The 10047-nt window shown below is 54.9% G+C and overlaps 2 protein-coding genes across 2 annotated transcripts; one reads left to right on the forward strand and one right to left on the reverse strand.

Moving 5' to 3' along the window:
* Nucleotides 1-214: 214 nt before the first annotated feature.
* BGZ61DRAFT_437268 (uncharacterized protein) lies at nucleotides 215-3651 on the reverse strand. Its single transcript, XM_046244092.1, has 6 exons — nucleotides 2482-3651; nucleotides 2232-2431; nucleotides 2046-2181; nucleotides 1802-1998; nucleotides 1610-1750; nucleotides 215-1559 (listed from the first exon to the last, which is right to left on the reverse strand). The coding sequence occupies exons 1-6, from the start codon at nucleotides 3350-3352 to the stop codon at nucleotides 696-698; spliced, it is 2409 nt and encodes an 802-aa protein (XP_046111699.1). The 5' UTR covers nucleotides 3353-3651; the 3' UTR covers nucleotides 215-695.
* A 5387-nt stretch (nucleotides 3652-9038) lies between these two features.
* Nucleotides 9039-9794, forward strand: BGZ61DRAFT_437273 (uncharacterized protein). Its single transcript, XM_046244093.1, has one exon. It carries the CDS (start codon nucleotides 9301-9303, stop codon nucleotides 9748-9750), a length of 450 nt encoding a protein of 149 aa, XP_046111700.1. The 5' UTR covers nucleotides 9039-9300; the 3' UTR covers nucleotides 9751-9794.
* Nucleotides 9795-10047: the final 253 nt, after the last annotated feature.

The following is a 10047-nucleotide window of genomic DNA, read 5'->3' on the forward strand; positions in this document are numbered from 1 at the left end:
GCCGCACCCGGCGCCCATGCCGTTGGCCATGTGGTGGGCGGTTTGGTGATGATAGCGCCGACGAGAGCAGAGACCGCGCTTTGCCGACGAGACATGGGGCCGTCGATATGCAGCCGGTCATGTGCTCTCGCTTGCATGGGATGGCTGGTCATCAACCCCACGATCCATGCTGTCGAGTCACTGGGCTGTCATGGTCAACTTCCTAGACAGATATGCAGTCAAGAGGGTATGATTTACTATAACAAAAGACTCGGCCACCAATCAACACTGGCTTCCTTCTCCAGAATATCCACGTGAGAGTCTCTCTTATCCCCCAGTCTGTCTCGAAATCCTCCAAGGTATCACAATCCACAACATCTGAACTATATACGGTGTACTATCTATACAGTGCATAAACATGAGGTGAGAAGAGCTCTATCGTAATAGCTCCTTCTCCACTGGGTAACCACCGCTAATGCCATTGTCAATACACTGCGGCTCTGGTGCTGGTCGTCTCCACCTTCGGCTCATCCAGGCTTATTCCAAGCCCTGTGTCAACCATCATCGGACTCTTCATCCCGACCCACATCATCCGCCCGTATTGCACCACCTCCATTCCCATTCCCGGTTGCGGCCGTTATTACATAGATAAGACAAGACAACGTCTCCTTAATCATCTCCCAAAATCACCACAACCGAACTCAGGCACCCCACAGCTACTGTGGTACGGCCGTTGCCGGAGGCGTCTCGGGCTCGTCTCTCTTCACATAGTCCAGCAGCGGCACAGTCATTCCGTACATCTCGGTCCGGCCATCTGGGTCGTGTTGGTCAATCTCCACGTTGATGCACACGTCCAGCGTCCCGTCGTTGCCCGCTCCGTGGGTCTCCCGCGATGCCGCCTTGTGGTTTGTTCCGGATCCCGTCTCACCCTGGTGCAAAAAGCTGTGGCCGTCCTTGCCCAAGAACGATGGCGCGTCGCCTTCGACCTCACTCCCATCGGGACCAGCCACGTTTCCGTTGGTGTGTGTGCCCACGTTGTTGGGCGAGTTCTCTGTAATAGATGCAAAGTTGCGGCTCGGCATCGTGCAGTTGTTATGGCTGGCCGTCTTGGTTGACTCGCCCGGATCCTTGTTGAAGAGATCCAGCATTGTCTCATCCGTCTTATGGTTCAGGTGGTGAATCTTATTCCGGCGGGCAAGCAGGTTCGCAACTGCTTGTGGAGGGGGCTTGTTAACAATTGCCGACGAGACGACGTTGACCATGTAGCGATGGTCCTCCTCTGATGGAATTTCTAGGTCCGGCTTGGAGTAGAAACGTCCCAATGCCGCCAGATGCACATCGCCTCCTAGGATCGTCACTCGCACGGAAAATTCGGCAGACACGTCCTGAAGCGCCACCATCAAATCGTGTCGTTCCTTTTTGTGAGTCTTGGCGGTGTAGTGATCGTCCAGGTCGTCCAGAAGATCGATACTACCGTCAAACTGGTTGAAAAGACCACCACCGACACCGAATCGACGGTTCAGAAGCTTCACGGGACCCATCAAGGGGCTTCGGAAGATGTTCTCCAGCCACGTCAATCGCTACAACTCTGTTAGCCTCTATACCATGCGAGTCAACAATCGTGTCATACAGGGTACGCGATAGGAATTCCAAGCAACAGGATCAAGTGCTTGATGGGCTGCCCCGAATTTGCCGCCGCTTGCAACTCAAATCGCAATCTGTCAAAGATGACGTCGTATGTCTCTGGATAGTTGACCTGATGTCGCGTTCGCTGTGCGCCTTGTTAGCTTCGGAATGATGAGTTTCAGGATACGAGGCCTACCTCAGTTCTCGCGTCGATCCCAAGGAGTGCAATTCGTGCGCCGAGTCGAGCATAAAGATTGTGCGAGTGTTCCGCCACATACGGTCCGGGTTTGGTGCCAAGAATATACTGAGGTTCAGTCTTTTGGGGCGCCACATATGTATCGATGAGTTGGTTCGGATCGACCCTTCCTGTTGCTTCTGCTACCGCGGCATAGTCTACAGACAATCAGCTTTCGTTCTCGTGAGGGAACCTTTTATCCCACCTGTTGTGTAAGTGGATGGCGGCGGCGGCATATGATGCTGGAAAAGCATATAATACTTGTGCGCAGTGCCACCGATCCCTCGGAAAACGTCGCAACGCATGAAGTGATCCGTGTAGGATCCAAAGCCGTCAATAATCTAGGCACTTGTCAATAGGCCGCTGTCTGGCTTCCACTTCCCAAACTTACGTCATGATCATCCCAGATGTTGACCTGAGGAATCTGCCCATTGACGGTCGCAAACGGCGCCGTGTTGTACCAGCGGATGTAGTTCTTGAGGTAGTAGTCGTCGCACTCTGAACGGAGCTTCTCGGAGAAGGGATAATCCCTGCGCTTCTTGGGATTGTTGATGTTGGTCCACGGGCGAAGCGGGCCATCGACGCGGATACCTTTATACGTTAGCAACAAGGAAGTCATGACTTTATTCGATTTCGCCTACCGTCATTGTAGATTTGATCTCCTCCTCCTAGCATAACATGGAAGGGAACCGATCTATGTTTTCGTACGACATCATTCCACAGAGCTGGGCCGCTCCAGGCCTCCTCGTCGGTGCCGACGCTGAAGCCGTTGCACGAGTGGAACATCATGCGCATAGACTCGGTGGCGGCAGGGACGAAGAAGGCGTTCGTTCGGGGCTTGTGCTCGCTAGAAAATCGCATTTCCGGGATTTCATATTCGTAGCTGGTCTCGGTAGCTTCGATCGGCACCTCGATATCGAACGCCCAGAAGGTGTTTCGCGGGTCCGAGTAGAGGCAATGCGACTCAACTCGGGTTCCCTCGGCTTCTCCGTTCGATAAGTCGGTGCCATTGGCATTGTCTTGCGCCGTATGCTCGAGTTGGTGTGCGCGCGAAGCTGGTCGCAACGTCAAGAAGGGCTGGTGCAGCGGCGTCTTGCCACCACCTCGAACAACGACCAAGACGCTTCCAAACCAGCGGCCCTTGTCCATGCGACGGTAGTTTAGCAGAGGTCCGCAAACAATTTCCTTGCCGTCTGGCGCCTCGAACTCCTGCGATTCATTCACGGTGTCATCGAGATTTGCGCCGAGGGGGCTCAAGGCGCTGGCAGCAACAGTGAGGGGCACATGTCTTCCCACGCTGTGGGCGCTTCGAGAATCGCTATCGGGGCCCTCAATGCGTGACGAGTTCAGAAAGTCGGCGAGATCGCCTGTGCTGCCATGGTGCTGCACAGGGCTTCGCGCTGCAGCGTGGTTCGCAAAGGCCGACGACTCTTGGTGCCGCCAGCGGCTGGCCGACGCATACGGGTTGCGCTCGTCGGCGGTCAGAGGCCGCTCGCCATCGTACGTCGACATGTCGCAGCCCGTTGGCCAATTCGGGAGCTGCAGGAGAATCGGGAGACGGCAGATGAACGACAGGCGTCAGCGTTGGTTGTGGGTTGTCGTCGTGGCGGGCCGAATTTGCAGATGAAATGTCTTGCTTGAGCGAGGCGCGAAACGTCACGACGACGCACTACGCTGTCTGTGCAGGCGGCCAAATAGCTGGAGGGCGGTTCGAAAAACTGCACTGAGACGCAAAAGCTGTGGCTTGCACTGCAGGGAGGGACCTAAGGCAAGGGAGAGGAGGGGAGTGGCAAAGACGATGTGAAGGTGTCTAGAAACGAAAAGCAAAGCAGCAACACGCTTGGTAAAAGCGACACCAACAATGGACAGATGACGCAGCTGCTAAGGGGGGTCGAGCCTCGAGGCCAAGATCCAGATTTCGGTGCCAGACAGGGATCTCGAGGACCAGCAGAATCACACATCCACCACGAAATCCGCTACGGTATGGGCTATGACACTAGCGAGAGGAACTGCAACTACTACGTAGTATGTCCGAATGGGATAAAACAAATCAACAAAGGGTGTCCGTATATGCACCGTACTTACAGCCCACCGCATCTGTGTTTTCCTGGCCGTTTGGCTGCCTCCCTCTGAAGATCCTGGCAGACGGACGGACGGACCCTTGTTTGGATCTGCTTATGGTTAATTGCTGGGCAACCCATCCCAGCCCAATTGGGCACTATCAAAACGAAAGTTCATTTGATAAATCTATCCGAAGTTTCCGTTGTTACGATCCATCTCCGCCAAGGCGGCCTCCAGACTCGGCCACCTGTGCAATCGCTGGCCACGAGGCCAAGGCGCAGGATCAAGACAATAGCTGAGGTGGTGATGGTGCCCTTGGAAATTATCCAGCTTCCCATTGGCTGACCGAGACAGCTAGCAGCACGCCTCTCCATATCAGCTTCCTGCTCGCTGGTCGCGCAGCTTGTGTGTGTGCCTGCATGTCCATGAGCGCTCCAGGACGCCCGGCTGACCATATCATCGTTCCATCAGCTGACGGCGTCTCGTTCACAGCTCGTCGTTCCCTCTGGCAGCTACACGGGAAATGCCGAAGTCTTGATAAGATGATGCCATGTGTTTCTCTTCTCTCTTCACCAGTCGCAGTACGAATATGGGTCCGTGCCTTCAAGACAGGGTAGCGCGAGACGAAACGCTACCACAACAGATGGCAGCAAATATTTGCATCCATGATTGCTTTGTGCGGACCACTCTTTCGTACTGTGTACGGCTGTGAGGGACAATCCTGAATGGGGTTTTTCTCAATAAATCAGCTCCGTAGGAAACGCCAGAGGCATCCAACGCCGTCCCAATCTTAGTTCACATTCAGTACCCAAGATCTTCAGCAATACTTTCCTATCCGGCAAGGATTAGAGGGTCTCGTGTGTCAAACCGCTCGCTTAGATATGGTGTTGCTAATCTTGCCAACGCTTGTGCTAGAGAAGGGGAAAACACACGACAGCCGTGTCAATGTCCTCCGCCCGGTTTGTTCTCAGTGGTCGTGCACATCGGCCCCTCAGACCCTCTTCTTGGGGTTAAATGCGGCGCCGGCAACCCGGTTTGAAGCCTCCTGGACGCCGGCCTGAAGGAGCCCCGTCTCACCGATCTAATGAGATTCAATCGGTAAAAGCAGTTCACTTAAGAGTCTTGGTCCAGGGGTTCTTTGGCAGAGTTGACTGATAGGCGATTCCACTGTGACGTCATTCTATGCAGTTGGCTAATTGGACGGCACTTTGACCCGGCTTGGTACCTGGGTGCGTTGATCCTACCCTGTATCTTCCAAGTGCATTCCTTCGACTGCTACGGACCAACAAAATACCAAAACATGTGTCTTATTGTGTGCTTTCCAGGCAAGTGAGGTCAGTGTTTTTATTATGATCTTTAGGTAGTTGAAATTTTGGTCTGTTTATCCTGTAGCTATGAGATGGTTTTAGCTAAGGTTACTTTTCACCTGACTCTGGCTGAGGAGGTGAGTAACAAACAGTCAAAAATGAGTGTTTTGTTAACAACAACAAAACACATCCATTGAGAGCACAGGGTTGGGAGTAAATATCGACAAGACTAACAGTGATAGATTCAGAAACTCAAGATTTTGGAATATCCATCCTCAGAGTCAGATGTCAAAAACCATGCACTCAACGTGCACAAAGTAAATGCATAAAATGCACAGGTTGATAATGTGCATCCACTAAGGCTCGTAAGGACACAATCGATTACATAAGCACCGTTGACCATATCCTTGGCCCACCGTCGCGATGAAAATTTCTTCTCTTCCAAAACCTGGATCATCTGAAAGCCAGAATCATCTGAGCAGTATCAGACTCGAATACCAAGCTGTCGCTTGTTGGAAAGCTGACGTGTCTCACCAACACTTCATCCTCAAGGGTGACACGCATTCCCTGGTCCCAGTGATCGCTGGCCGCGGAACTCGTGTCTTGTGCAGTCATCTCTGCAGTCCGCATCTCTGGATGGAACATGGACTCGGGATCGACGATCAGCAGCAGCCGATGGCATGATTCCGGCCTCGCTGCTCGGCAAGGGTAAGTTCACCGTGAAACTATGTCGTGCATGTACAAAAGGCATATGTGTGTACAGCAACGGGTTCTCTCCGTGCCCTAGTTGCTGAAGGAAATATCAACGTGCCAAGATTGAAACACCCTACTATTTACCAAACACCTATGTCGTAGAATCCGACAGACACTGGTGCATGGAGTTAGGGTGACATGACATGCAAACTAAAGTTCATCCGTGATTGATCATAATAAGAGTTGTCGCACCATGTCGGTGCCTCCGTTCGCCGCATGGCGGAGACGCAAATTTTTGCGGTGATGGCGTTGTCGTTTTGACGTCTCCCCACGCATGGGCTGGTTACGGTAGGCCAACTGCAAGCACCTTGGTTGTCGGTCTACCTTGGCTGGCCCTGGACTCCTGGTGTGTTGTGCTTGGCCGTGAACCTGGGTCGCACCAGCTGAATCGTCCAATTGCCTCACTACGCTTGTCGAGGCTTCAGCTGGCTTGGTCCGTTCCCCTCAGCACCGGGTCTTCTAGAAGGCCGGCTGAGTGGGAGTGGCTCCCCTCCATCAAAGGATGATGCAGCTTTCCGTCTCAGGTCGAGACAGACGAACGCTAGCTGGCGCCCACCAAGCCTGGCGAAACACCAGCTCCCGCACATGGACACTTGGAGGGGAAGGGAACGCCCGCTCCTTGGGACATGTGCGAGACTATGCGGAGAGAAAGAATTGGCGGTGGAACGGCGTCGGATCACTGATCGCGGATCAGGACCGCAGAACGGTATGTGCATGCGCCTCGGCGGCCCCATCAGTCTGGAACTGCACCAGGGGCCACAGCCGGGCCCTCAGCCGAGCAAGGGATGAGGATGAGCTAGAACATTGAACACGTATGTACCTGAGGGGCAAGGGTGCCGCCATCGTGAGCTAAGATGTAGTTTCCCCCCCCATTAACACTTGGCAGGCTTTGGTGCGTGTTGGGCCAGATCAGGCAATGCAGGTTTGCTGGCTGGTCTGTCGACGGCGATGCGGCTTCACGGCTTCACGGCTCATTAAGGGCTGGCCGACCCCTCGTCCTCCTGGCCGCCCCGACCGTCAATCAGGGGGCTAATAATGCAGACCCTCACCGAGCTGAGACCAGGCATGTACTGAGGCCCCTCATCACTGTACGGTGGACGCTTGGCGGGAGCCGTAACGAGCGACAAGCATGCGTAGTATACGCGGAAGCAGACGCGGAGGCAGACGCGGACTCTGTTGTAAGTTGCAGAAAAAATAACATGAGATGCACGATATCGGAAGGATCTTCTCTGCGAGGTTCTTCCCGGGAGAATTGGCCAATGGCTAGCTGCACCCAGCTGCGGTTGCACGATGCACTTTGCTTTGGTCGGTTACATCATCACATGGACAAGCGCCCATTACCAGCCGCGGAACTGGGTCACTTTTGTGCGACCTTCGTCATGCAAAGAGAGACACACAGGACGGGGTTTAGGAATGGACATCAGACCACTGGAGGATTTGTGTGGTGAAATTAGATATGCCGTCATGTCTCATCCCACTGTGCTCCGCAGCTTTGCCATGTCTGTCTTAAAGCAAAGAAGAGCGAGTGATTTAAGCCAAATTGGGCAATATTCTCGAGTCCAACCTCGGATTCTCAACCTCCTGATTAACACCAAGGTGCCTACAGAGCGGTACCTGGGTGTTGGGTGGGTGGGGGACCGTAATGAAATGAGCTGGCTGTGTGGTGCAGCCGCATATGCAGCAGTGCGCCAGATGCAGTGACCAGCCACTGGTCTTATGCTCTTCCCTCAGGTAACTGATCCGGAAGTGAAAGGGCGTCTGTCACTCGGGCTTCGGGAACAAATATCGAACGGGAAGATGGGATGAGATTACTGGGCCATTGGACGCAGATAGGCCTGAGAAAGTACGGGTAGACAGCCGATGGACAGGCGCTGGGCCTGCTCATTTGTGATGGCGGCTCTGTAAAGGGAGTTCCCCAACGGACGAATCGCAACACTTGCCATCAGCGCCAGCCGTGTAATTACTCTGCGGTGTGGAATAGCACATGAACAGCTGGGCCGGGGTATCCTGCGAGAGGCGAGCGGCGAGCGGCCTGCCCGTCCCTCCATCTCGACAGCCGGACTCCGCCATCCCGGACAACTCTACCGCCGTGGGCAGTATGTAATTAGAGGCGGCCAGAATTGAGCCCGTGGCGCCTGGCTGTCAGCTCGCCGGCCCCTCTTTGCCAAATCGCCAAATCGTCTAATCGCCCCAGCTGCATGTCTCCACCGTCCGTGGTTAGGGCGGGCCTTGAGTGCTGAAGCGAGGCCGCCTAGAACCAGACCAGCCTTTCTCGCTGCGGATGATTCGGGATGGATGGTGGTGCTGGCGGTGGTGGACGACAAGACCCATGCCCCCTACTGCTGGCCACTCGCCAGCCTTCCAGCGGGCCAGCTACCAGCCGACTAGTGCTGTGGCTACCAGCGACCAACGGCCAGGCCAGCGCAGACGGGACCAGTTCGACCAGTTCGAAGCCAAAAAGCCAACCCAGCAAGGGATTGGTACCTCCATCGAGCCAAGCAACTTTGGCGGTGGGTGCAGCCTTGGGGCGCTAACAGCCAGGGGAAGGGAATGTACCATCTCATCCCCCACGGATCATCAGACAACGTATGTACGCCATGACGCGGTATTAGTATATTGATGGTTTCTCCAGTTCTTGAGATTGTCTAATATCGAGATGCGAAAACCTAAAAAGGTTGGAAATGCGGGAAAATTGCATTTCACAGAGGCTCTAGGGGATGTTACAAGACACATTGCGCTGCTGGCTCCGGAGGCTGAGGGCAGAGGCTGGGGATTTTTTTCTTGGTCGCCACTGTAGTCCCGAGACAGTTGCAGCAGCTGCAGGGAGAGTCAATGGACGGCAACGACGACGCCCGTGAGGCCAATCAAGCCAGCCAATGTCGGGAGAATAGAGAAAGTGAGGAGAAGCAGCAGCAGAGGCAAGGAGCGGCAGGGAGACGCAGGGAGAGGGGGGTGCGGCTGTAATTAGGTTGGACGAGCTGGGGCAACCTTGGTTCTCTGCCGTCGCCCTGTGAGATGAATGAGGACTGGGAATGGATGGATTATTCCCCGCTGCGGTGCTTCAGATATCACTGTGCATCATATTGTACGAAGTACGCTCGGGAGTACGAGCGCTCCGGGTCCGACTGCAATGAATGTCTGGGTATATCCCGGGACCTAAGTTATGTGCTACCTAGTATAGCACGTTCGTCACGTTCGTCGGTCCTGTTGATCGTGACGTGCGTTGCCTTCCATCGCGTTGCTTTGCCTTTTGCCTTGCATTTGCATTGCCTTGCCCTTCGTTGCCTCTGCTGGGCATTGCCTGGTCTGGGCCCCCTTTTACTTGAACTCTCTACGGCGATGCGGATTTGCTTGGTCAGGGCGAATCCTCCAGGCGTGGCTGAGTCGTGGTGTAGTCAGAGGTCCGAAACGCAACAACAGCGGCGCGCACACGGCGTATCGGTGCCTACAAACCTGGAAGCTAAAGCACGGCATGCGCAGCCCGAGCCAGATCAGTTACTTTTCGACGCCAGCTGCGGCGTCTCGTGCTTCTCTTTTTCTTCTGTTCCCCGTAAACCGATAGAACCACGCGCGCGCTCTGACTCCACGCCTTGCCGAGAAGGTCGACGTCTTCATTTCCCTGGGCGCCAGCCGTGTCGTCAGTTTTTAGGTCGGCGTTGGCGGCCACCCGCTCTCTTTGTGCAGAAACCCGCGGCTCCGTCCAGCGCGTGTTGGCTTCCTCTCCTCCAATTTTGCCCTGTCGACATTGACACTCGACACTGCCTCTCCGGGCTAGTGCGCGTCGCCTAGCCTGCTCGCTGTCCCAATACTTTCACAACTTCACAACCCCTGGCCCCCCTGTCCATCACACTCAGCCCCCCCCGGCCAGGCCGTGGCGATCTCGAGTGTGGAGTGGACGCAGTGGACGCAGTGGAGGTGAGGTCGTGCCAGCACCAGCACCAGCGCCAGCGCCAGGTACCAGCGCCAAATCGACTTCTCGCAGCGCCTGGGATCAATCTCGTCCTCGTCCGCCAGGTCGGTTCAAGCCAACTTCTCTCATCCGAAACCCTCCAATTCACCTCCTGACTACGACCTAAGCCTTGCTGT

Source organism: Ilyonectria robusta (assembly GCF_021365365.1).
Source record: "Ilyonectria robusta strain PMI_751 chromosome Unknown BGZ61scaffold_1, whole genome shotgun sequence".
NCBI classification, from domain to species: Eukaryota; Fungi; Ascomycota; class Sordariomycetes; order Hypocreales; family Nectriaceae; genus Ilyonectria; species Ilyonectria robusta.

Coding starts and splice junctions, on each gene's coding strand:
- BGZ61DRAFT_437268 (XM_046244092.1), bottom strand. CDS start 3,352: ATGTCGACGTACGATGGCGAGCGGCCTCTGACCGCCGACGAGCGCAAC. Junction 2,432..2,481: donor AGATCAAATCTACAATGACG/GTAGGCGAAATC, acceptor TAACGTATAAAG/GTATCCGCGTCGATGGCCCG. Junction 1,751..1,801: donor GGATCGACGCGAGAACTGAG/GTAGGCCTCGTA, acceptor CAAGGCGCACAG/CGAACGCGACATCAGGTCAA.
- BGZ61DRAFT_437273 (XM_046244093.1), top strand. CDS start 9,301: ATGCGGATTTGCTTGGTCAGGGCGAATCCTCCAGGCGTGGCTGAGTCG.